The 24,670-nt window shown below is 35.8% G+C and overlaps 1 protein-coding gene across 1 annotated transcript; it reads left to right on the top strand.

Annotated features, from left to right (window-relative positions):
• The first annotated feature begins 32 nt into the window (after positions 1-32).
• Positions 33-23,789, top strand: LOC123534054 (39S ribosomal protein L44, mitochondrial-like). The gene is made up of 10 exons (XM_045316094.2): positions 33-179; positions 9,223-9,370; positions 13,095-13,181; positions 15,403-15,494; positions 18,100-18,175; positions 19,218-19,302; positions 20,768-20,839; positions 21,736-21,855; positions 22,844-22,955; positions 23,438-23,789. Exons 1-10 carry the CDS (start codon positions 74-76, stop codon positions 23,608-23,610), a joined length of 1,071 nt encoding a protein of 356 aa, XP_045172029.2. The 5' UTR covers positions 33-73; the 3' UTR covers positions 23,611-23,789.
• The last annotated feature ends 881 nt before the right edge of the window (positions 23,790-24,670 follow it).

The following is a 24,670-nucleotide window of genomic DNA, read 5'->3' on the forward strand; positions in this document are numbered from 1 at the left end:
GATGAATTTGTAATAATTTGAAACAGATATTGTTGAGCAAGTTAAAGTGTCTGCGTATCTGCGGCGAATAAAGATGGCAACCATTTGCGGATCGTTTGCTCGTGCGAAGAATGCATTTACATTAAAATCAGGACGTTGCGTGACTGTTTTGATAGACCAGAACAATGTATTAAAACAGGGTTAGTACTTCCCAAATTTTAAAACTCCGAAATTCTTCGTGAAGATTTTATATATTGGAAAAGATTACAAAACTAGTGCATAGTTCGTCCATTTATTTTCGGACAAAATTAGGTAAAGGGCCTTTTAGCGACGAATCTTGGACGTTTCGACCCCAAGACATTTCGACCCAAAGACATTTCAACCCCAAAATTTAATTTTCTTGGACAATTCGACCCCAAAGACATTTCGACCCCAAGACATTTCGACCCCTCAGAAATAGTTGTATGTTTTCATTTTATATTTCTTCCATTTTACATATTTTAGAAAATATGAATATATAGATCTATATAAATATTCTATTTTTAAATACATGTCAGTGAATAAACCGCGCGGGTCGGAAAGGATCGGCCGTATGTTTATTATTGGAACTAATTGAGTTATTTCTTCATGTTATTTTGATAATCTAAGAAGAAAATATATTATGAAAAAAAGTTTTTAAAAGAATTATATCATGTTTATATATGAATATAAAAACGTTTACTGCATTTATTGCCAAAGCACGAATAATGTCCTTTGATTAGTCCTGATAGAGTTTGATTGGATTATCACACCTATTTTATCAATTAATCAGTATATTTGTAAGCACACACAACTGACATGTGACAAACAATGTCTAACAAGGTAAGTGCAGTTAAATATGATAAGCTTTTATTTAATTTAAAAGCTAACAAAATTATGGTGATTGTGGTTCATCCACGAGTGCTCAAATTTCCCGTGCGCTCAACAAATTTTCAACTTCGTATAAAAACGTTTTGTGCATTTTATTTTCCTTTTGTAAATTAATTATTTATTTGAGATATGATTGAATTCTATCATAAACCCTAAAAATACGATTTATTAAAGAAATACCTGTGTACATTAGAATAATTTAGGACATGGAAATTCCGAATGTACAAATTTCCAGTGCGCACACCGATTTTCAATCATGTACAAGACGTAACGCGCAAAAGTATTTTAATTTCCTTTTGAAAAATAATAATTTATGATCTATATGTTTGAATTCAGTCATAAATCACTTCAAAAATACCATTTGTTGAAGAAATACGGGTGTATTTCAGTTATGGCAATTTCCCGCGTGGTCGCCGAATTTCAATCTCTTATAAAATCGGTTTGCTTAAAGAATTTTATTTATCCTTCTGAAACTTATTATTTATATTATACACGAATGATTTTTGCAATAAACCCTACAAAAATACCATTTATTAATAAAAAAAGGGTGTATTTCGGTAATGGAAATTTCCCGCGCGGTCGCCGAATTTCAGTCTCGTATAAAGTCATTTTGCGTGAACGCATTTTATTTTCCATTCGTATTTTATTCATTTATGATATATATGATTGAATTATTAAAAAAGAACTTCAAAAATACCTTTAACTTACAAAATACAGGTGTATCCCGGTTATGGAAAATGTATTCCGGCGTATCCCGGTTTTTTAGGTGGATTCCGGTTTAATGTGTGACCGAAATCGCTTGAAGTTGCTTAAATCATACTTTTAAAATCATACATTAAATCACGTGTATTTGCTAAAATATTTAATATAGAAAAAAGTAATACGGCTGTCACATTTTCTTTACAGATATGAAATATGATAATAATTTTTTCCCCGTTTTTAACAGAACAGTACTCACATATTCTTACATTTTGCAGAAACGGGGATTTCGTGTTTGATATTTTACAACTGGAAGGAATGTCGTACATAGAAAAGAAAAGAGCAGTTTGTAAAACACGAAAATCATATTCTGTAAAGCAAATACTTTATGTGTGCGTCAAAATCGCGTACGAAAATAACATTAAATGCGAAAATAAGCAATATGTTGTTTAATTTCCTATTGTTTTCTTTACATTTTCGCCCAAATTTAAAGATAATGTTGACACATGTTTATAAATATCCGATGTCACCACAATCGCTTGTTAATTGCAATGCGCACTGCAGATAAATGCACACCTGCTGATATCAACAAACAATTAATCAAGGTGTGATAATCCAATCAAAAGATTACGTGTTTCTGATTATGATTTTAAAATATAAATATAATGAAGATGATGACATCTTAACTTCTTTGAGTTACATTATAATTATTTATATTTGGTTGAATCCCATAGAAATGAGATGCATATTTTCTTCGAAAAAAAAAGTCAAATAAAAATAAATAAATAAATAAATAAAAAGGTATTAAAGATGTGACTTTATTAAAGTTATTTTCATAATTAAAATCGGCGAAATCGGCCCATGATTTAAAAATCTTTTCTTTTTTTTAGCTCACCTGTCACAAAGTGACAAGGTGAGCTTTTGTGATCGCGCGGTGTCCGTCGTCCGTCCGTGCGTCCGTCCGTCCGTCCGTAAACTTTTGCTTGTGACCACTCTAGAGGTCACATTTTTCATGGGATCTTTATGAAAGTTGGTCAGAATGTTTATCTTGATGATATCTAAGTCAAGTTCGAAACTGGGTCACGTGCCATCAAAAACTAGGTCAGTAGGTCTAAAAATAGAAAAACCTTGTGACCTCTCTAGAGGCCATATATTTCACAAGATCTTCATGAAAATTGGTCAGAATGTTCACCTTGATGATATCTAGGTCAAGTTCGAAAATGGGTCACGTGCCATCAAAAACTAGGTCAGTAGGTCTAAAAATAGAAAAACCTTGTGACCTCTCTAGAGGCCATATATTTCACAAGATCTTCATGAAAATTGGTCAGAATGTTCACCTTGATGATATCTAGGTCAAGTTCGAAAATGGGTCACGTGCCATCAAAAACTAGGTCAGTAGGTCTAAAAATAGAAAAACCTTGTGACCTCTCTAGAGGCCATATATTTCACAAGATCTTCATGAAAATTGGTCAGAACGTTCACCTTGATGATATCTAGGTCAAGTTCGAAACTGGGTCACATGCCGTCAAAAACTAGGTCAGTAAAGGTCAGATAATAGAAAAACCTTGTGACCTCTCTAAAGGCCATATTTTTCATGGGATCTGTATGAAAGTTGGTCTGAATGTTCATCTTGATGATATCTAGGTCAAGTTCGAAACTGGTCACGTGCGGTCAAAAACTAGGTCAGTAGGTCTAAAAATAGAAAAACCTTGTGACCTCTCTAGAGGCCATATTTTTCACAAGATCTTCATGAAAATTGGTCAGAATGTTCATCTTGATGATATCTAGGTCAAGTTCGAAACTGGGTCACGTGCCGTCAAAAACTAGGTCAGTAGGTCTAAAAATAGAAAAACCTTGTGGCCTCTCTAGAGGCCATATATTTCATAAGATCTTCATGGAAATTGGTCAGAATGTTCACCTTGATGATATCTAGGTCAAGTTCGAAACTGGGTCACGTGCCATCAAAAACTAGGTCAGTAGGTCTAAAAATAGAAAAACCTTGTGGCCTCTCTAGAGGCCATATATTTCATAAGATCTTCATGGAAATTGGTCAGAATGTTCACCTTGATGATATCTAGGTCAAGTTCGAAACTGGGTCACGTGCCTTCAAAAACTAGGTCAGTAGGTCTAAAAATAGAAAAAGCTTGTGACCTCTCTAGAGGCCATATATTTCACAAGATCTTCATGAAAATTGGTCAGAACGTTCACCTTGATGATATCTAGGTCAAGTTCGAAACTGGGTCAAGTGCCATCAAAAACTAGGTCAGTAGGTCAGATAATAGAAAAACCTTGTGACCTCTCTAAAGGCCATATATTTCATGGGATCTGTATGAAAGTTGGTCTGAATGTTCATCTTGATGATATCTAGGTCAGGTTCGAAACTGGGTCACGTGCGATCAAAAACTAGGTCAGTAGGTCTAAAAATAGAAAAACCTTGTGACCTCTCTAGAGGCCATATATTTCATGAGATCTTCATGAAAATTGGTCAGAATGTTCATCTTGATGATATCTAGGTCAAGTTCGAAAGTGGGTCATGTGCCTTCAAAAACTAGGTCAGTAGGTCAAATTATTGAAAAACCTTGTGACCTCTCTAGAGGCCATATTTTTCATGGGATCTGTATGAAAGTTGGTCTGAATGTTCATCTTGATGATATCTAGATCAAGTTCGAAAGTGGGTCACGTGTGGTCAAAAACTAGGTCAGTAGGTCAAATATTAGTAAAACCTTGTGACCTCTCTAAAGGCCATATTTTTCATGGGATCTGTATGAAAATTGGTCTGAATGTTCATCTTGATGATATCTAGGTCAAGTTCGAAACAGGGTCATGTGCGGTCAAAAACTAGGTCAGTAGGTCTAAAAATAGAAAAACCTTGTGACCTCTCTAGAGGCCATACTTGTGAATGGATCTCCATAAAAATTGGTCAGAATGTTCACCTTGATGATATCTAGGTCAGGTTCGAAACTGGGTCATATGCCTTAAAAAACTAGGTCAGTAGGTCAAAGAATAAAAAAACCTTGTGACCTCTCTAGAGGCCATACTTTTCATGGGATCTGTATGAAAGTTGGTCTGAATGTTCATCTTGATGATATCTAGGTCAAGTTTGAAACTGGGTCAACTGCGGACAAAAACTAGGTCAGTAGGTCTAAAATTATTAAAATCTTTTGACCTCTCTAGAGGCCATATTTTTCAATGGATCTTCATGAAAATTGATCTGAATGTTCACCTTGATGATATCTAGGTCAATTTTGAAACTGGGTCACATGCGGTCAAAAACTAGGCCAGTAGGTTTAAAAATAGAAAAACCTTGTGACCTCTCTAGAGGCCATATTTTTCATGAGATCTTCATGAAAATTAGTGAGAATGTTCACCTTGATGATATCTAGATAAAGTTTAAAACAGGGTCACGTACCTTCGAAAACTAGGTCAATAGGTCAGATAATAGAAAAACCTTGTGACCTCTCTTGAGACCATATTTTTCAATGGATCTTCATGAAAATTGGTCTGAATTTTTATCTTGATTATATCTAGGTCAAGTTCAAAACTGGGTCACATGAGCTCAAAAACTAGGTCACTATGTCAAATAATAGAAAAAACGACGTCATACTCAAAACTGGGTCATGTGGGAAGAGGTGAGCGATTCAGGACCATCATGGTCCTCTTGTTTTAATATAGCCGTGTACTAAAATAGTCTTTAAGATGATTTGAACATATAAATAAACACCAAGTATGAAAATATTTTATATGAAGGTTATTTTAAGATAGATAATCAGAACGATTTGTTCATAAATTATTTACGTAATAAACGCGGTTGATACATAAATCCCGTTATTTTAATAATTTATAAATGATGATTATTTCGGTATTGTTCGGTATTGTGAGATAAAAATCACTCATTTTTTCATATGAAGGCATGTACTAATATAGACTTTAAGAAATTAAAAAAAAGAATTTTAGAAAATAAAGAAATTTAGACAAATAGATCTATGGCTCATTTTCGTAAAAAAAATCTTTCGCGAAAATAACCGTATTTTAACATTTTAAATTAAATTGGTAATTAAGCGTAATTACATTTTGAAATTGCTCAATTATCTATAGATTAAAGCTTAATTATAATAATGACGACATTCTTAGATGTTTTCAGGCATATCATTGAATGGGGTCGAAATGTCCAAGGAGTTGGGGTTGAAATGTCTTGGGGTCGAATTGTCTCTTGGGGTTGAAATGTCTTGGGGTCGAAATGTCTTGCTAGCTTAGCGACAGGCAACTAGCCATTTGACAAAATGTGAGGAAGTGTCAGTGTCTCCATCCTTAGGCTGTGGTTGTTGTTGATCTGCGATGACCGACGCCAATGAACACATGACTCTAGGCTACTGTTGTTGTCTACTTGGTACTGTAATCTCTAGGTAATTTTACTTGTGTTACTTGAATGATATAGCTTGAGGGATATTGTTTTTAGTAAATCCAGGGTGTTTTTGTTTTTTTTTACTACGAAAGTGACACCGATAGTTGGCGTCTTCCCCTTAGAAAATTTTTCCCCAAAAGTTCGATTTTCCCTCAAAAAATCAATTTTCCCCAATCTATCTCCAATTCTTATGTTGGAAGTATCATGTAGATGTAGATGTAGATGTTCCAGGGATCGAATTTAGCGGTCAATAACTTGCGAAATTCGAGTGAGAATAAAAAAATCCAAGTAGGAAATCATGGCACTCCAATATTTTCGCGACCACGTTTGATAATTGACGAATTCGCTCAAACTGTCCTTTGCTCTCCCTTACGGAAATATTATAGTTTGCCGCAAACACTTGCTGCAAATATCCGGCGAACATGCCGCGAACACTTTTGAAACAATTGGTATAACTGTTCGCGGGATGTTCGTTTGGTATTCACTTTTCATCATCCCGCGAACTTGTTGCTGCGATCATCCCGCGAACACTTTAGTAACAATTGGTATAACTGTTTGCGGGATGTTCGTTTGGTATTCACTTTTCATCATCCCGCGAACTTGTTGCTGCAATCATCCCGCAAACTAATTGCTGCGAACATGCCGCGAACTAGCTGAAAACCATCACTACAGAAATTGTGTACAAAAAAGCATGTACAGAAAAAGTGCAAAAACAAATAAATTAATAGGAATTAGGGATACAAATTTATTGTATAAACTTGAACACTGAGGTTGTAACTCTTTAATACTCTTTAAGTCCTATCATCCTATGAAGTTTGAAGGTTCTGGGTCAAATGGCTCTCAAGTTTTTGATCAGAAACCGTTTTCCATGTTCAGGCCCCAGTTACCTTGATCTTTGACATACATCCCTACTTTTTCTGAATGCCAAGTAGGAGTTTTTGCTTTCCAAAGTGGGAGATTGAGGTGTTCAAGTGGGAGATTTTATACCGCGGTAATTATGTTCATGATAACGAAGCTTTTAACAAATCTAATGATAATATAAACTTATTTGCCCTTATAAAATCACTAGTCTTAAAAAAATTCACTTGTCTATATCTTATTATTCATGCATTTTTAATGTTTTGGAACAATAATACATGAAGCCTTCTGTGCAAAATTAAATAGTTATGGCACTTTAAGCACTATGTCTAAATTCAAAACACCACTGAGAATTAAACCTGCACTTTTATTTCTTTTGTTGGAAAGAAGACTCCCCAGGTGAATTTTACATGACAAACAGTGCAGCTGTTAGAGCTGTAAAAACAAAATGTATATAGCTAAAAGAATAAAAGTTCAAGCAATAGAAAATTTACTGTTTGATTCTCATCCCTGTCAACCAGTATTTAAAACCCCTAGCTCAAATACTTTTATTGATCAAAATCCTGTTATCCAAAATTGAATGTCCGGGTATTGTTACACTTTCGTAGACTTTTGCCTAAATCTCCACTTAAAAGGATGTGTTTGACAAATTGTGATGATGCAAAGACAGTTGAACAGCATTTGATAGTAAGTGATATTAAAATTTACCATGACATTTCCTCTTATCAAAATGATTTTAAGAGAAATGTTTTTTAAAACCTAGCAGGTTGACTTGGCGACCATCTACTTTCGATTTCAAAAAGTTACAGAAAAAGGTAAAGCCAGTATAATTTCTAATCTAAATTTGATTGAATTTAATAAAATATCTAATGTCTGGATTTTAATTTCAATTGTGACACATTAATCAACACCTGGCTTTGTTAAATCGTGTAATAAACAATAATGAGCAAGGGTAGAATAAGGTGTGAAAATATCTGAAAGCTGTTGTTTACAGACTCGTCAGTAGTGATACAGTATCAGATAGGTGCAAAGAAGTGGATTATTTCATAATTTTTGTTTTTTGTTGTTTATGTTGTTTTGTTGTTTGTTTTTTTTTTAATCGGGAGATTGAGACTTCTGATCGGGTTTTACAACCAGAATCGGGAGAAACCCGATCGGATCAGGAGAGTTGGGATGTCTGCTTTGATGTTGTAACCACAAAAATTATAGGGTTGTTCAGGAGAGTTGGGATGTCTGCTTTGATGTTGTAACCACAAAAATTATAGGGTTGTTCATTTTTCATATGTTTTAAGGTCATTGGGAAGATTGTTCCAACATTTTGTCAAATGGTTCTCCAGTTATTGATCGAAAATGAAGTGTGATGGACAGATGGCCCCTGTGACATTGTCCTTTGATGGAGTGACCCCAAAACAATAGGGGTCATCTACTTTGTAAGTCCTATCACCCTATGAAGTTTGAAGGTCCTAGGTCAAATGTTTCTCAAGTTATTAACCAGAAATGGATTTCCATGTTCTGTCTGCTGCAACCTTTGGCCTCTAAAAGAGTGACCCAAAAATTAATAGGGTCATCTTCTCTGCATGTCCAATCATCCTATGAAGTTTCAACACCCTGGGTCAAGTGGTTCTCAAGTTACTGACCAGAAATGGTTTTCCATGTTCAGGCACGTGTGACCTTGACCTTTCAAAGAGTGACCCCAAAATCAATAGGGAATATCTACTCTGCTTGACTAAACAATAGGGTCGTCTACTCCATTATGGCCTGCCACCCTATGAAGTTTGAAGATTCTAGGTCAAATGGTTCTCGAGTTATTGATTGTAAATGATGGCCGGTGGGGGGTGGTGGGGTGGGGTGGAGACATAATAAAGTAAAAGAGAGTGCAGTATTCTTAGTAAAACAATAAATCTAGAACTGATGAATGAAAGTTTTCTGCAAAATATTTCTGAATGAGAAATCATTTAGTGGTACACTTTCGTTTTAACTATTTATTCTAAATTTAATTCACGTTGCAGATACATGTTATGTTTAATATATTATACAATTTTAACATACACATGTAGTTGAATTGTCGCTTGACATACATGTACATTTTCCCAAAGGCCAGTCACTGTCAGAATTATCTGTTGTCATCTGGACTGGAAATTCACTAGGGAAGTTTATACAAGTTTTTCTATATCTTTTAAGCTTAAAATTGTGAGTTTTACTGCTATAATTATAATTTTGCAGAAAATGGTCAGTAGCATGATTGTTTTATTATCCATATCTACCAGTAAATATATTGACATTATTTTAATAAATGACCTTAGATGTTGGCCACATTGTTAAATTAAAAAAAAAGTTTACTTGAAGTATGTTGATTATGATCTTTAAAATTGCAGCTAACAGACACAACACAAATACGTCACATCAGTATGCACTCAGATACACCAACTCCCGACGTAAGGTAGCATATATGCAGGAATTGTATCATAGAAGATTAGAAGTGGGACCAGAGAAGGAAAGACACCCATCTGTTTATGGCTGCTGGTGAGACTTTCTGTACTAGGCCATCTTGTATATTTGGTGTGTGTGTTCAACCATCCAGCCAATATTGCTCCTACCCAAAGTTATATTGACACCTGGGAGTGACTTTATTATGTCTCCCACCACACAGTGGTGTGGGAGACATATTGATTTACTCCAGTCTGTGTGTCTGTCTGTCTGTCACAAAGCTTGTCCGCACTCTAAGTCGAACATTTCTCATCCGATCTTCACCAAACTTCAACAAGATATGTCTGCCAATAAGTGCTCGGCCAAGTTCGATAACTAGCCAAATCGGCCTAGGCACTTTGGAATTATGGCCCTTGAATTACCGAAAAATGCTAAGATTTTAGGCGTGAGTAGTATAGGGTTCCTTTTGGATCCAGGAATGTGCATACAGTCTGAGTAGTATAGGAGTCCTTTTGACTTGATGAATGTGCATGTGCTCTAGTAGGGCAAGTTCGATAATGAGCCAAATCGGTCCAGGCACTTCGGGGTTATGGCCCTTGAATTACCGAAAATCAGCCTTTTTACTCTTGTCCATGCTCTAAGTCGAATATTTCTCATCCGATCATCACCAAACTTTAACAAAATGTGTTTGACCATAAGTCCTCGGACAAGTTCGATAACTAGCCAAATCGGCCCAGGCACTTTGGAATTATGGCCCTTGAATTACCATAAATCGGCCTTTTTATTCTCGTCTGCGCTATAAGTCCAACATTTCTCACCGATCTTCACCAAACTTGAACCAAATGTTTTGACCATAACTCCTCGACCAGGTTCATTAACTAGCCAAATCGTCTGAGGCACTCCAGAATTATGGCCCTTGAATTACCCAAAATCGGCCTTTTTACTCTTCAAAGGTATATTTGTAGTGAGTAAACAGTATATAAAGACTGACTTGCTATTTAGATGATTAGGCAGTTGTGGGAGACATGCGCTTTTCTCAAAAGCAACTCTAGTTTGAATTGTCTAGCTTGGCTATTTGAAGCATAAGGAGTGCTATTGTACACACCCAGGCATCAGTGTTAGGTTAAACCTTTATGGCAAGCTTTTCAGATTCCTTTTATCTCCTTAAATCATCAAACTTTGTATTAGGTTTGGTGATATCTGTTTAGAAAAGCGTCACTGTTTGCTTCATGGTTGCATTCAGGCAAGCATCTCAGTTTCACTGTGTCTTCTTAACTATTGTCCCTATTATCATCTGACTTCTTTTTAGGGTTGGTCATAGTAAGGGGGTAGACATCTAATTCTATAAGTTATTTAAAGTATTAGTTTAAGGTCAGGTATGCTAAAGGTCAAGGTCACAAGGAACAAATGGTAAACATTTAATGGAAAGTTCTTGGTTTTACTAATCTTCTTAACTGCTGCCCCTATAATCATCACACCTCACATATGATAAATCTTAGTTCCGATAAATTGCATAGAGTCAGGTACCTGAAATGTCAAGGTCACTCTTGTCAGATTTTGTTTTAGTGTTGATTAAATTTTTAGGTATACTTCTCAATTTGAGTTATAACTCATAAAGTTTCCTAGTTCTCGTATCCCTATACCTCATACTAACACTGCAAACCCCTGTCTCCACTTCCTCTACCCTAACCTGGGAGTAACCCCACCCATCACACACCCTGCTAAAAAAATAATAGAAATTTAACAGTTCTCACATATTTCTCACATTGTCTTAAATTCTTTTGCCGTCCTGTCCATTTCTGACTATCCTTGCACCTCCATGAAAAATTCATGAAGACATTAGAAAAAAATACATACAAGTATTGCTTAGAAATCTGGATACAGATTTTATAGATTTATTGCTTGATTGTCATTATAATTGTGAATGAAATACTGTTTGAACATGGGTGTAAGGGTTTTTAGCTCGACTATTCATAGAATAGTAGAGCTATTGGACTCGCCCATGCGTCGGCGTCCGCGTCGGCGTCCGCGTCCGCGTCCGCGTCCCGATTTGGTTAAGTTTTTGTATGTAAGCTGGTATCTCAGCAACCACTTGTGGGAATGGATTGAAACTTCACACACTTATTCACTGTGATAAACTGACTTACATTGCACAGGTTCCATAACTCTGTTTTGCTTTTTTACAAAATTATGCCCCTTTTTTGACTTAGAAATTTTTGGTTAAGGTTTTGTATGTAAGCTTGTATCTCAGTAACCACTTGTGGGAATGGATTGAAACTTCACACACTTATTTACTGTGATAAACTGACTTACATTGCACAGGTTCCATAACTCTATTTTGCTTTTTTACAAAATTATGCCCCTTTTTCGACTTAGAATTTTTTGGTTAAGGTTTTGTATGTAAGCTGGTATCTCAGTACTCACTAATGGGAATGGATTGAAACTTCACACACTTGTTCACTGTCATGATCTGACATGCACAAAGCAGGTCCCATAACTTTATTTTGATTTTTTACAAAATTATGCCCCTTTTTCAACATAGAAATTTTTGGTTAAGTTTTTGTATGTAAGCTGGTATCTCAGTATCCACTAATGGGAAAGGATTGAAACTTCACACACTAGTTCACTTTCATGATATGACGTGCAGTGCAAAGGGTCAATAACTCAACTTTGCATTTTACAAAATTATGCCCCTTTTTCAACTTAGGAGTTTTTGGGTTAAATTCTTATATGTAAGCTGGTATCTCAGTACCCACTAATGGGAATGGATTGAAACTTCATACACTTGTCCACTGTCATGAGCTGATAAGCACTATGCAGGTTCCATAACCCTATTTTACTTTTTTACTAAATTATGCCCCTTTTTCGACTTTCTTATTCATTCAAGCGACAAGGCTGTTAAATAGTCGAGCGTTGCTGTCCTCCGACAGCTCTTGTTTATTACCAAGTGATTTAGGCAAATTCTGACTTTCTATAAATTGCTCTTCACCATTGGATTCAAGGAAGTAGTGGTAGTGGACTGTGCCTGAAAAATGCCCCAGTTACCTCAACCACTAATAACTGGAAAGCTCAATTGCAATAATGACCTAGAAACTTGTGATGAGAGTGAGAAATTTACAAAGGACAAAGTTCACTTAAGCTTTATATGGCCTATGCAGTTTTGAAAATTTTCAAATTGGCTATAATTTGAAAAATCTATATATTGTTTACTACCAGAATGTTTATCTGCTGCAAGGAATTTAGTTTTTATCAATAAATTTATTATTTTGTTCACAACATGTCATTGAATATTGCTGAAATCGCAGGATTTTGGGAAAACGGGCATTTTTTTACCATATTTAGGACATAAGGGAATGTTTTTAGAAGTAAGCACACTCGAGGACCACAAAAATATTTTGACCATTGGTCCAGCTTATTTCACAGAATTTATGGTCATTTTTTGATTGTGGTCGACAGTTGTGCTCATAACGAAAATTTCAGATATGTTTAAAAATTTGATTAAAAACTGAAGGTTTCCCATACCCATAAATGTTAAAATTATTTTCAGTTATGTCCGATATTTTCTTCTATAATGAATATATTGTAAAATATTTTATGCATTTTGATAAAACAGTACTACATGATGAAAGAAAACATGTTCTTTACTAAATTTAGCGACTTTCGATTTTTAGGCCGTTTTGGTGCAAAAGTGAACCTTCTCCAAATTTAGTATATTTATATATGTAGTGTGGTTAACATAAAATCTGACAAGACAGAATTTGCTTTTCTGTGAGAAATTAAAGTCATTTTAGTGAGTGAAGATGTTGTCATATATTTCCAGGAGCCATGATTCAGAGATTTATGCATTTTCACAAAGACTTGGTGAAAAATTTGATGAGAAATTACTAAAGCAAGCATTTGTTCAGAGGTAAGATATTGTTTGAATTTGGTTTATCACCACTTGTTCAAAAGTGTTGAATTTCAAGTGACGGTGCTTCAAGCTATAATATTACAAAATGTGCATGCATTTTTAGCTCACCTGTCACAAAGTGACAAGGTGAGCTTTTGTGATCGCGCAGCGTCCGTCCGTCAGTGCGTCCGTGCGTAAACTTTTGCTTGTGACCACTCTAGAGGTCACATTTTTCATGGGATCTTTATGAAAGTTGGTCAGAATGTTCATCTTGATGATATCTAGGTCAAGTTCGAAACTGGGTCACGTGCCGTCAAAAACTAGGTCAGTAGGTCTAAAAATAGAAAAACCTTGTGACCTCTCTAGAGGCCATATATTTCACAAGATCTTCATGAAAATTGGTCAGAATGTTCACCTTGATGATATCTAGGTCAAGTTCGAAACTGGGTCAAGTGGAGTCAAAAACTAGGTCAGTAGGTCTAAAAATAGAAAAACCTTGTGACCTCTCTAGAGGCCATTTATTTAATAAGATCTTCATGAAAATTGGTCAGAACGTTTATCTTGATGATATCTAGGTCAAGTTCGAAACTGGGTCACGTGCCATCAAAAACTAGGTCAGTAGGTCAAATAATAGAAAAACCTTGTGACCTCTCTAAAGGCCATATTTTTCATGGGATCTGTATGAAAGTTGGTCTGAGTGTTCATCTTGATGATATCTAGGTCAAGTTCGAAACTGGGTCACGTGTGGTCAAAAACTAGGTCAGTAAGTCTAAAAATAGAAAAACCTTGTGACCTCTCTAGAGGCCATATATTTCATGAGATCTTCATGAAAATTGGTCAGAATGTTCATCTTGATGATATCTAGGTCAGTTTCGAAAGTGGGTCACGTGCCATCAAAAACTAGGTCAGTAGGTCAAATAATAGAAAAACCTTGTGACCTCTCTAGAGGCCATATTTTTCATGGGATCTGTATGAAAGTTGGTCTGAATGTTCATCTTGATGATATCTAGGTCAAATTCGAAAGTGGGTCACATGCCTTCAAAAACTAGGTCAGTAGGTCAAATAATAGAAAAACCTTGTGACCTCTCTGAAGGCCATATTTTTCATGGGATCTGTATGAAAATTGGTCTAAATGTTCATCTTGATGATATCTAGGTCACATTCGAACCTGGGTCAACTGCGGTCAAAAACTAGGTCAGTAGGTCTAAAAATAGAAAAACCTTGTGACCTCTCTAGAGGCCATACTTGTAAATGGATCTTCATGAAAATTGGTCAGAATGTTCACCTTGATGATATCTAGGTCAAGTTCGAAACTGGGTCACGTGCCTTAAAAAACTAGGTCAGTAGGTCAAATAATAAAAAGAACCTTGTGACCTCTCTAGAGGCCATACTTTTCATGGGATCTGTATGAAAGTTGATCTGAATGTTCATCTTGATGATATCTAGGTCAAGTTTGAAACTGGGTCAACTGCAGTAAAAAACTAGGTCAGTAGGTCTAAAATTATTAAAATCTTTTGACCTCTCTAGAGGCCATATTTTTCAATGGATCTTCATGAAAATTGATCTGAATGTTCATCTTGATGATATCTAGGTCAGTTTCGTAACCGGGTCACGTGCGGTCAAAACTAGGCCAGTAGGTATAAAAATAGAAAAACCTTGTGACCTCTGTAGAGGCCATATTTTTCATGAGATCTTCATGAAAATTAGTGAGAATGTTCACCTTGATGATATCTAGTTAAAGTTCAAAACAGGGTCACGTACCTTCGAAAACTAGGTCAATAGGTCAAATAATAGAAAAACCTTGTTACCTCTCTAGAGACCATATTTTTCAATGAATCTTCATGAAAATTGGTCAGAATTTTTATCTTGATAATACCTAGGTCAAGTTCAAAACTAGGTCACTATGTCAAATAAGAGAAAAAACGACGTCATACTCAAAACTGGGTCATGTGGGAAGAGGTGAGCGATTCAGGACCATCATGGTCCTCTTGTTTTTTAAATGATTCAATAAAATCCAGTATGACCAGTCCTGTAAGTATTTTACATTACCGGTAATTTTTTTTTACCAAAATGAGCCTTGCTATTTTGGGGCCATGCATGGCATTGGCCCTAAATAAATGAAATACAACATGGAATTCAGTTTTTGTCAAAGTATCAGACGAATTTAATATCTTAACAGAAGGGTTAAGATACATACAGTGGTAATGTCATTATTGTGTATTACCTATGTTTTTTGCAGCTCTTATGTTGAACAAGAGATTGAGAAGCAAAAGGACCTTGGTTTAGATGTGGAGGTTGACATTGAAGATAACTTCGAACTAGCTCAAAAAGGTTATTATATACCAACTTAAGTAATGTTTTATAAAATATTGCATCTTGGTTTATTTGGGATCTTGCCATTTCGAAATGGCTCAGCACAAGTCATTAGTAATCTTTTACTGTGTTGTTGTAGCTGTAAAACTGTAGAGTGGAAGACCTCTTTATAGTATTTATATCATAAGTTAACCCTTATCATGCTGAACACGACTGTTTTTGAATAGCGACCAGTGTAAATCATTAGCCTGCACATCTGTGCAGTCTGATCATCATCTACACTTGTCGCCATTCAGTCAGTATCCTTTGGTAAGCACCCCTTTTAACAGTTAATGGTACTGTCCAAATTGAAAGATGGGCAAGTTCATTATAGAAATTTAGCAGGGTAAGGGTTAAACAAGAGAACAAAATTACGCATTGCCTTGCAGTGTTTGGTAGTTAGATAGTTATTGATACTGTTATTTTTAGCTCACCTGTCACAAAGTGACAAGGTGAGCTTTTGTGATCGTGCGGTGTCCGTCGTCCGTCCGTCCGTGCGTGCGTGCTTGCGTGCATGCGTCCGTAAACTTTTGCTTGTGACCACTCTAGAGGTCACATTTTTCATGGGATCTTTATGAATGTTGGTCAGAATGTTCATCTTGATGATATCTAGGTCAAGTTCGAAACTGGGTCACGTGCCTTTAAAAACTAGGTCAGTAGGTCTAAAAATAGAAAAACCTTGTGACCTCTCTAGAGGTCATATATTTCACAAGATCTTCATGAAAATTGGTCAGTATGTTCACCTTGATGATATCTAGGTCAAGTTTGAAACTGGGTCACGTGCCTTAAAAAACTAGGTCAGTAGGTCAAATAATAAAAAAAAACCTTGTGACCTCTCTAGAGGCCATACTTTTCATGGGATCTGTATGAAAATTGGTTAGAACGTTCACCTTGATGATATCTAGGTCAAGTTCGAAACTGGGTCACGTGCCTTCAAAAACTAGGTCAGTAGGTCAAATAATAGAAAAACCTTGTGACCTCTCTAAAGGCCATATTTTTCATGGGATCTGTATGAAAGTTGGTCTGAATGTTCATCTTGATGATATCTAGGTCAAGTTCGAAATTGGGTCACGTGCGATCAAAAACTAGGTCAGTAGGTCTAAAAATAGAAAAACCTTGTGACCTCTCTAGAGGCCATATATTTCATGAGATCTTCATGAAAATTGGTCAGAATGTTCATCTTGATGATATCTAGGTCAAGTTCGAAACTGGGTCACGTGCAGTCAAAAACTAGGTCAGTAGGTCAAATAATAGAAAAACCTTGTGACCTCTCTAGAGGCCATATTTTTCATGGGATCTGTATGAAAATTGGTCTGAATGTTCATCTTGATGATATCTAGGTCAAGTTCGAAACAGGGTCATGTGCGGTCAAAAACTAGGTCAGTAGGTCTAAAAATAGAAAAACCTTGTGACCTCTCTATAGGCCATACTTTTCATGGGATCTGTATGAAAGTTGGTCTGAATGTTCATCTTGATGATATCTAGGTCAAGTTTGAAACTGGGTCAACTGCGGTCAAAAACTAGGTCAGTTGGTCTAAAATTATTAAAATCTTTTGACCTCTCTAGAGGCCATATTTTTCAATGGATCTTCATGAAAATTGATCCGAATGTTCACCTTGATGATATCTAGGTCAGTTTCGAAACTGGGTCACGTGTGGTCAAAAACTAGGCCAGTAGGTATAAAAATAGAAAAACCTTGTGACCTCTCTAGAGGCCATATTTCTCATGAGATCTTCATGAAAATTAGTGAGAATGTTCACCTTGATGATATCTAGGTAAAGTTCAAAACAGGGTCACGTACCTTCGAAAACTAGGTCAATAGGTCAAATAATAGAAAAACCTTGTGACCTCTCTAGAGACCATATTTTTCAATGGATCTTCATGAAAATTGGTCAGAATTTTATCTTGATAATATCTAGGTCAAGTTCAAAACAGGGTCACATGAGCTCAAAAACTAGGTCACTATGTCAAATAATAGAAAAAACGATGTCATACTCAAAACTGGGTCATGTGGGAAGAGGTGAGCGATTCAGGACCATCATGGTCCTCTTGTTCATGTATGTTTTACAGTTTGTGCACACAAGTTTGCTCAAATACTTTTATTATTCTGCATGCTGTATAACAGGTCCACATTGTAGTTGTAGTCATGAAGTTGTTACTACTGTACAGAATAAAAAATGAAGTCAGTTACTGTAGATTTTTGATTGCATGATGTTTCTGATGTTTTGATGCTTTCATCAGTTCCAAATAGGATGAATTATGGCTTTGAAATGGATGGATGTTAACCAATATTCCTGCACATTAATATTATCAGATCACGTTTTGATATTTTATCTCTCAAAAAATGGCTGCTAACTGTAGTCATAAAATGAAAGAAATACAAAAGAATAACCAGACATCCTATATCCCAAAAGAATTTTCACATTCCTGAAATCTGCTTTTCTTATTTGTAGTTCTTTATTTTCTTTTCTAAAAATATTTTCATCAGTCTTTATTCAAGTACATACAAGTACATGTATATTGCAAGAGTACACATTGACAGTTATGATTAATTCTTATTTAGAAAGATATTTTTTTATTTCAGGTCATTTACTGGCTAGTAGATTTATAAAGGCATACCTGAGATACTCATTCCCACAGTTATTTGAAGAAGGAATATGGTAAGATTCATTGATTTTGTTAAATTTTTACACCAGAACTGTTTTTATTATCCAGTTCTTAGGTTAGAAAAGTGAGTTTGGAGACCAGTCTTGCCTTTGGTCAAATACAAAAATGAGCTGAGAATCATCCAATCACATGCTAGAGTTTTTAGTTTACCAGAGCACAAAGTGCTCAAGGTGAGCTATTTTGACCGGTCATTGTCCTTTGTTGTGCGATGTGCTTTGTGCGTCGTCCGTCAACATTTACCTTGTGCCTAGAGGCCACATTTGTGACCCAATCTTTATGAAACTTGGTCAGAATTTTGTCTTGATGATCTCAAGGTCAGGTTTGAAACTGGGTCCTGTGAGGTCTAAAACAAGGTACATATAATTAGGCCAGATCAACTCTGGTGAGCGATACAGGGCCATCATGACCCTCTTGTTTATCAGCAGACCAGTAACAGAATCAAAACTTGCCATTGGTTAACCTCACAAAATGTTCTTTTGTTACTAGAAGCAACAACTCATTGCAAATGCATCAGTTTTGAGACTGGTTTAACCCTTACCCTGCTATATTTCTATAATGAACTAGCCCATCTTTGAATTTGGACAATACCATTAACTGTTAAAAGGGGTGCTTACCAAAAAGATACTGACTGATTGGCAAACAGTGCAGATCATGATCAGACTGCACGGATGTGCAGGCTGGTCATGATCTACACTGGTCGCAAAGGCAGAATCAGTCTTGTCCAGCATGGTAAGGGTAAGGTTTCTGTTAAACATGTCATAATGATACGCAATAAAAAAAGTGGTGTTTTATTGTCTGTATTTACAAGTATCTTAATTAATTTTACTTTCTGTATTTATTGAATGAATTTATATGCATTCTGTTATTGTTAAATGTAGAAAACAGGATTTGAGCCAAAGATACTTGCAATTTACTTTAAAATATTTATTTTAACATCATTTCGGAGAACAGTTTGGAGCTTATCTAAATAACTTGCATTATAGTTTCTGTTTTCTCAGAAAAATTAATGACTTACTGTATAAAACCTTTTTTCAGTGCTATCCATGACTACCTGATGTCAGATGAGACGTTGTTACATGTAGGGTCCAATCTAGGTCTGAGAGAATTGATGCAAACAGCTGTAAGTGATCCCAGTTTCTCTTTAAATGAGCCGCACCATGAGAAAAGCAGCATAGTGCATTTGCGACCAGCATGAACCCAGACCAGCCTGCGCATCTGTGCAGTCTTGTCAGGTTCCATGCTGTCCACTAATGGTTTCTCTAATTGCTATAGGCTTTGAAAGCAAATAGCATGGATCCTGACTAGACTGCGTGGATGTGCAGGCTGGTCTGTATCCATGTTAGTTGTAAACACACTGTTGGTTTTCTCATGATGTGGCTCAAATACTTCAAACTATTCTAGGGGCCACTGTGCTCAAGTGGTTAAAGTTGATGACTTCAGAATGACTCATCCTTGTTGGTTTAAGTCCTTCTCGGGTTATCTTCGTTGAGAAACCATTTCGCTAGCTTATATATGGTCCTTTGTTCTATCTAGGGGCCTTCATGACAGTGCATTTGCCTGATACAATGCGCAGAAGGGCACCTAGAGACTTTTTCAATAAAAAGTTGGAATGTTGCTATAAGAAGTAAGCTTTGTTAATGTAACTTAGAAAAAACTGTCAGAAAGAAATAAAACCTTAAAAGTTTAGTAATGTGATGAAGAAGTATGATCTAGTAACATACCAGTAAGTAAATCCAATTTTGTTGCCTTATTTATGTTCCAATGTAGTCAGAGATCTTTGTCATGGACTACAGTATCAAAAAACTGAGGACTTTAATTGGGCTTTAGGTCTAGAGACTTTGGTCACAAACCAATATTGTGTTTGCAGAGTGTATTGGCAAACTAGAAATCTAAAAGTTATATGAATTGTATTCTCATATACAGCATTGTAATTATAGATGTCTTTAATGCAATACAGTAAAGACTGCCTTAGCGACCCCTTGCTTTCAGTGACTTTCTGTCTATAACGACCTATTTATTTCCTCCTGATCCATTTTCACATTAAAACTGGCTTGTTTCTAGCGACCCCCTGTCTGATGCGTAAAGCAACCATGATTTTTTAGCCTTAAACAGACTTCGAACCTTCCTAACGACTTTTTGACCCCTCTTCTCAAAAGGAAGAAAACTTTTCTAATACAAATAATGGAGTGTGGTTCTTGATCTTAATAAATGTCACAGTCTTATTGATGAAAATTGAGTGAAGCAGACTATAAGGTCATTTAAAATATTCCATATTTTATCAAAATGTTTAAATGCCCTTAATAAAATGCTAACTAGAACATGTCTTATGTACTTTAAACCAAGATCACTCTGAATCAGATTGTGCATAGAGACTGACCTTTTTGGAATTCTCAGAAGGTTGGTCACTTTAGACAGTCTTTACTGTATATCCCATTTAAAAATTAGTAAATACAGTGGTTTTTCTTTTTGAAATATGAAAAGAAAATCATTTTAATAATGAAAATATTGCTTAAAATTGAATTTGCAAATTTGTGTAATTTAGATAAAGATGTTCTTTTATGGCTCAGTGCTTGTTTCCATTTTAGGAATATCCACCAGAGGATCATAATTACATCACAACATTGCTAGCTGTCATAGGGGCTCTGCTAGAATCTCAGGTAGGGCCTGCACTAGTGTTTGCTATCTGTTAAGTAATTTCATTGTTAAAAAAATACCTTGCAGTTCTACTGTACTTCATCTTAGTAGTAAATCTTCATGAAATGCAATATGTACATATTTTCAGGCAATATGATTGATATGGCTAACTCACCATTCAAATACCAGCATTATTTTTTTCCTCTGTGGGTTTGAACCTTGCTCAAGTCAGTATGTCAGGAATATTCCCGCTTAGCCAGTGACAGTAAATACATTCGACATACATGTATTTTTGCGTTATACTACATGTACATGTAGCAATAGCCATTTAACAAATATTGAAATATAAACCGCTTGGCATTATTTATCAAAATCCTTCATATATTGCTGTATGTATACTATAAGTACCGTAGATTTGAATATTTTGTGCACCACTTTTTTGTGGTTTTACAACAGTCATATTCTCATTGTTTAGAAATCACTCCTTATCCTTTTTAAATTTGCAAGGTTTTCTCCTAATGAATGAAATGAGCCGTGCCATGGGAAAACCAACATAGTGGGTTTGCGACCAGCGTGGATCCAGACCAGCCTGCGCATCCGCGCAGTCTGGTCAGGATCCATGCTGTTCGCTAACGGTTTCTCTAATTGCATTAGGCTTTGAAAGCGGACATCATGGATCCTGACCAGACTGCGCGGATGCACAGGCTGGTCTGGATCCATGCTGGTCGCAAACCCACTTGGTTTTCTCATGGCATGGCTCAAATAGTGAAAATAAAGCTGCTGCAGATACCATCCTATCTACAGTGTGGGTCAGAAATCTTTGAACCTTCAACAAATACAGCTCAAGCTGTGTGAGAAGTTGCCTTTTTTTAATTTTTATAATAAATATTGATTAATACACGTTTGTGTACAACTTCAGGGTGAGCATGCAGCAGAGATGTTTGTATTGGATTTTATCGTACCGCAGTTAGTCGGGAGAGACATAAATGAACTGTGGAATTTGAACAATCCAATGGGCCTATTGGCAGCCATGTTAAAGGTAATGTATTTAAACTCTAGGGTTGTTTAATACAAAAACAACAAAAAAACTCAAAGTTACAAGGGAAAGAGGAAAATGAGCTACATAGGATTTTGAGCAATCCAATCCAATATGCAATTCCATTTTACGGGCTACACATAATTTGGAATTTGCTAAGAGTTATCTATGGTGCTTTAGCCATAGATATGCACACTAGTGGTGTTTAACTGTACTATAAACTAAACTGCAAATAAAAAATGCATTTATTTAGTACTTTTCTGTTAAACTTTCATGTTTTCTATCTAGTGATGTTAATACTATTCTAGAATATGATTTGTATTATTAGTGTCAAAACCCACTGTGAAGAAATAACTAAAGATATGCAAAATTAATAAATGACTTACGTTGTCAGTTTTAGAGTGGGTAAGGTCACTGACTTTGAATTTCTTTCAACTCACCTCTGTGCATCAAAGTCCAGCTTGGGTTTTTATATGAGGAAGTTGTACTGTTTGCTTGCAGAGGGTCAGTGTTCCTACCATTGTGCTCACCCACGTCACTTCGAGTCTTCCTGTACCATAATATTTTGAAAAGTCGCCATTCTAAGTATTGCTGATTTTGAAAATGTCTTCTTGTTCTTGAAAAACTTGCAAATCTGCCATAAAGTCTGCCGGCCAGCTTCAGTAAGGATTGCTTAGCTTTAGAAGTCTTAAAGCCTATAGGTTTTATCATAAAGACCCGTGTGCAACAGGTATTTACTTGACAAACAGGAGTACAGAATATATTTATGATCCTCCCTCTCTTGTCCTATGTTATGAAGTTAGTACTGTTCACAAATCAAAGAAACTGTTTATTTTCTCACAACTATTAATTGAACAGAAATATATAACAACTGGAAGTGTGAAAGACCAAAACAGTTGCTATACTTAACTGAATTTTCAAGAGGGAAGTCGTAGTATGATCTATATACAGATGTTAATTGTTCGTGCTTTGTTTTCTGCTTCATCAACAGGAAGCTGGGAGGGGAGAGCCAGAGCCCAGATTGTTGTGGTCAGCGTGCAGAAACACACTCATGCCATTACACCATGTTGGCATATACAGTGATAAAAAATTAATAGGAAAATGTAAGACATTTCAACATTTCATTGTTTTATAGAAAGTATGGCACAAACTTGCTAGGTAAAAAGAGTAGAAATGTGTGAAGTTTGTAGTAAATTACTTGTCAAGTGTTGAAACTTTCACTCAGTGGTTCATATTGCCCTATTTTCTGTAGTTATTTTTCAAAACTGAATTTCATGCAAGAATTTTCAATGCAGTTGGAGATTTAGGCTTTCGTGATCTTAGTACATGAATTAATTCACCGAAAACTCTTGTTTGAGAGTTCATTTTCAGGAATTTGAAATCAAAATGCGATTTAGAAAACTTCCACTTTTAAGAATACAAGTAGGAAATTGTTATGAAAATTTTCAATTAAGACTCGAGATGGAACCTGGAAAGCATTTTTGGTCGGAAGTTGCTGTTTTGTTTTTTTTGTTATGGTGCTGATATACACATAGGTAATACGTCAACTTTATGACATGTATATTTTCTAAAACTGTACTTTCAGCTCCAGGAGAGACGATGGTTATAGCCGAGGAACTTGCAGCCAGAGAAGCTCTTAAATCTTTAATGAAAACGGAGGATAGTCGAGCGCCTTTAGTGTTTGGGGATAAATCTAGAAATCTAAAATTAGACTATAATACCAAAAACAGAAGTGTTTCAGAATTTGTCGGATCATGATGAAACTTTACCATAAGTTCCTGTGAAATAAATAAAATATATAGAGGGTAGATGTTACAGTTGAAGGGAGAAAACATTTATATTGGTCTATGTGAAATGTTAACTTGGGTATTTCACTGTTGCACAGCATTTATCCTGGCAAATGTTTTCTGTGGCTGAACAAGTAAATTTTGCCTGAACTGAAGAGTTGTCTTTCTTTCAATTGAATGTTGAAACAAATAATTATTCTTATACTTCTTATTATCCAGTATTTCTTTCTGTGTCCATGTAAAGTTCAAACTTCTTAAGATATTGATTAAAATCTACAACTAGATAGCACGAATAAATGAGCCATGCCATGAGAAAACCAACAAAGTGGGTTTGCGACCAGCATGGATCCAGACCAGCCTGCGCATCCGCGCAGTCTGGTCAGGCTCCATGCTGTTCGCTTTTAAAGCCTATTGGAATTGGAGAAACTACTAGCGAACAGCATGGATCCTGACCAGACTGCGCGGATGCGCAGGCTGGTCTGGATCCTTGCTGGTCGCAAACCCATTATGTTGGTTTTTCATGGCACGGCTCATATTATTAAAATATTTAGAGCTATGCTTACTTGGTTACTATTTAACATGAAAATTGGGCAAGATATATCTTTGAAGTACTACACATTACAATGAATTTTGAGACAAGAAAAAAGGTTGATTATGCAAATTGAGAAGACTGTTATAAGCAGTTACCTCATTAACCTTTAGCCTGCTGGCAGCAAGTGATTCTGCTTTTGTGACCTGTGCAGACAAAGATCAGCCTGCACATAAATTTTCACCCCTTGGAATCATAAGTGGTAGTGCCCAAATTAAAGAATGGACCTGTCCATTTTAGAAAGGTAAGTATGTAAATAGAAACCAAGAGCAGTGACCAGACCTTTCCTTATATACACCTAGCTTTGTCTGAAATCAACTGTACCTTTAATTTAAGAAAGGTAATGCAGACTAAAGTACTTGAAAATTCCATCACCAGCATAGAAATCTCTTTATTAAAATTACAGTGAAGGCGACACCAAAAACACACTTTCACGCAACAT

This window comes from Mercenaria mercenaria, chromosome 12 (assembly GCF_021730395.1).
Source record: "Mercenaria mercenaria strain notata chromosome 12, MADL_Memer_1, whole genome shotgun sequence".
Classification (NCBI taxonomy): Eukaryota; Metazoa; Mollusca; class Bivalvia; order Venerida; family Veneridae; genus Mercenaria; species Mercenaria mercenaria.

Excerpts from the sequence above, each read along its gene's own strand:
- LOC123534054 (XM_045316094.2), top strand. The coding sequence starts at position 74 with ATGGCAACCATTTGCGGATCGTTTGCTCGTGCGAAGAATGCATTTACA. Across the intron at positions 180-9,222 it reads GAACAATGTATTAAAACAGG|CTAACAGACACAACACAAAT; the intron begins GTTAGTACTTCC and ends TTAAAATTGCAG. Across the intron at positions 22,956-23,437 it reads TAAAAAATTAATAGGAAAAT|CTCCAGGAGAGACGATGGTT; the intron begins GTAAGACATTTC and ends CTGTACTTTCAG.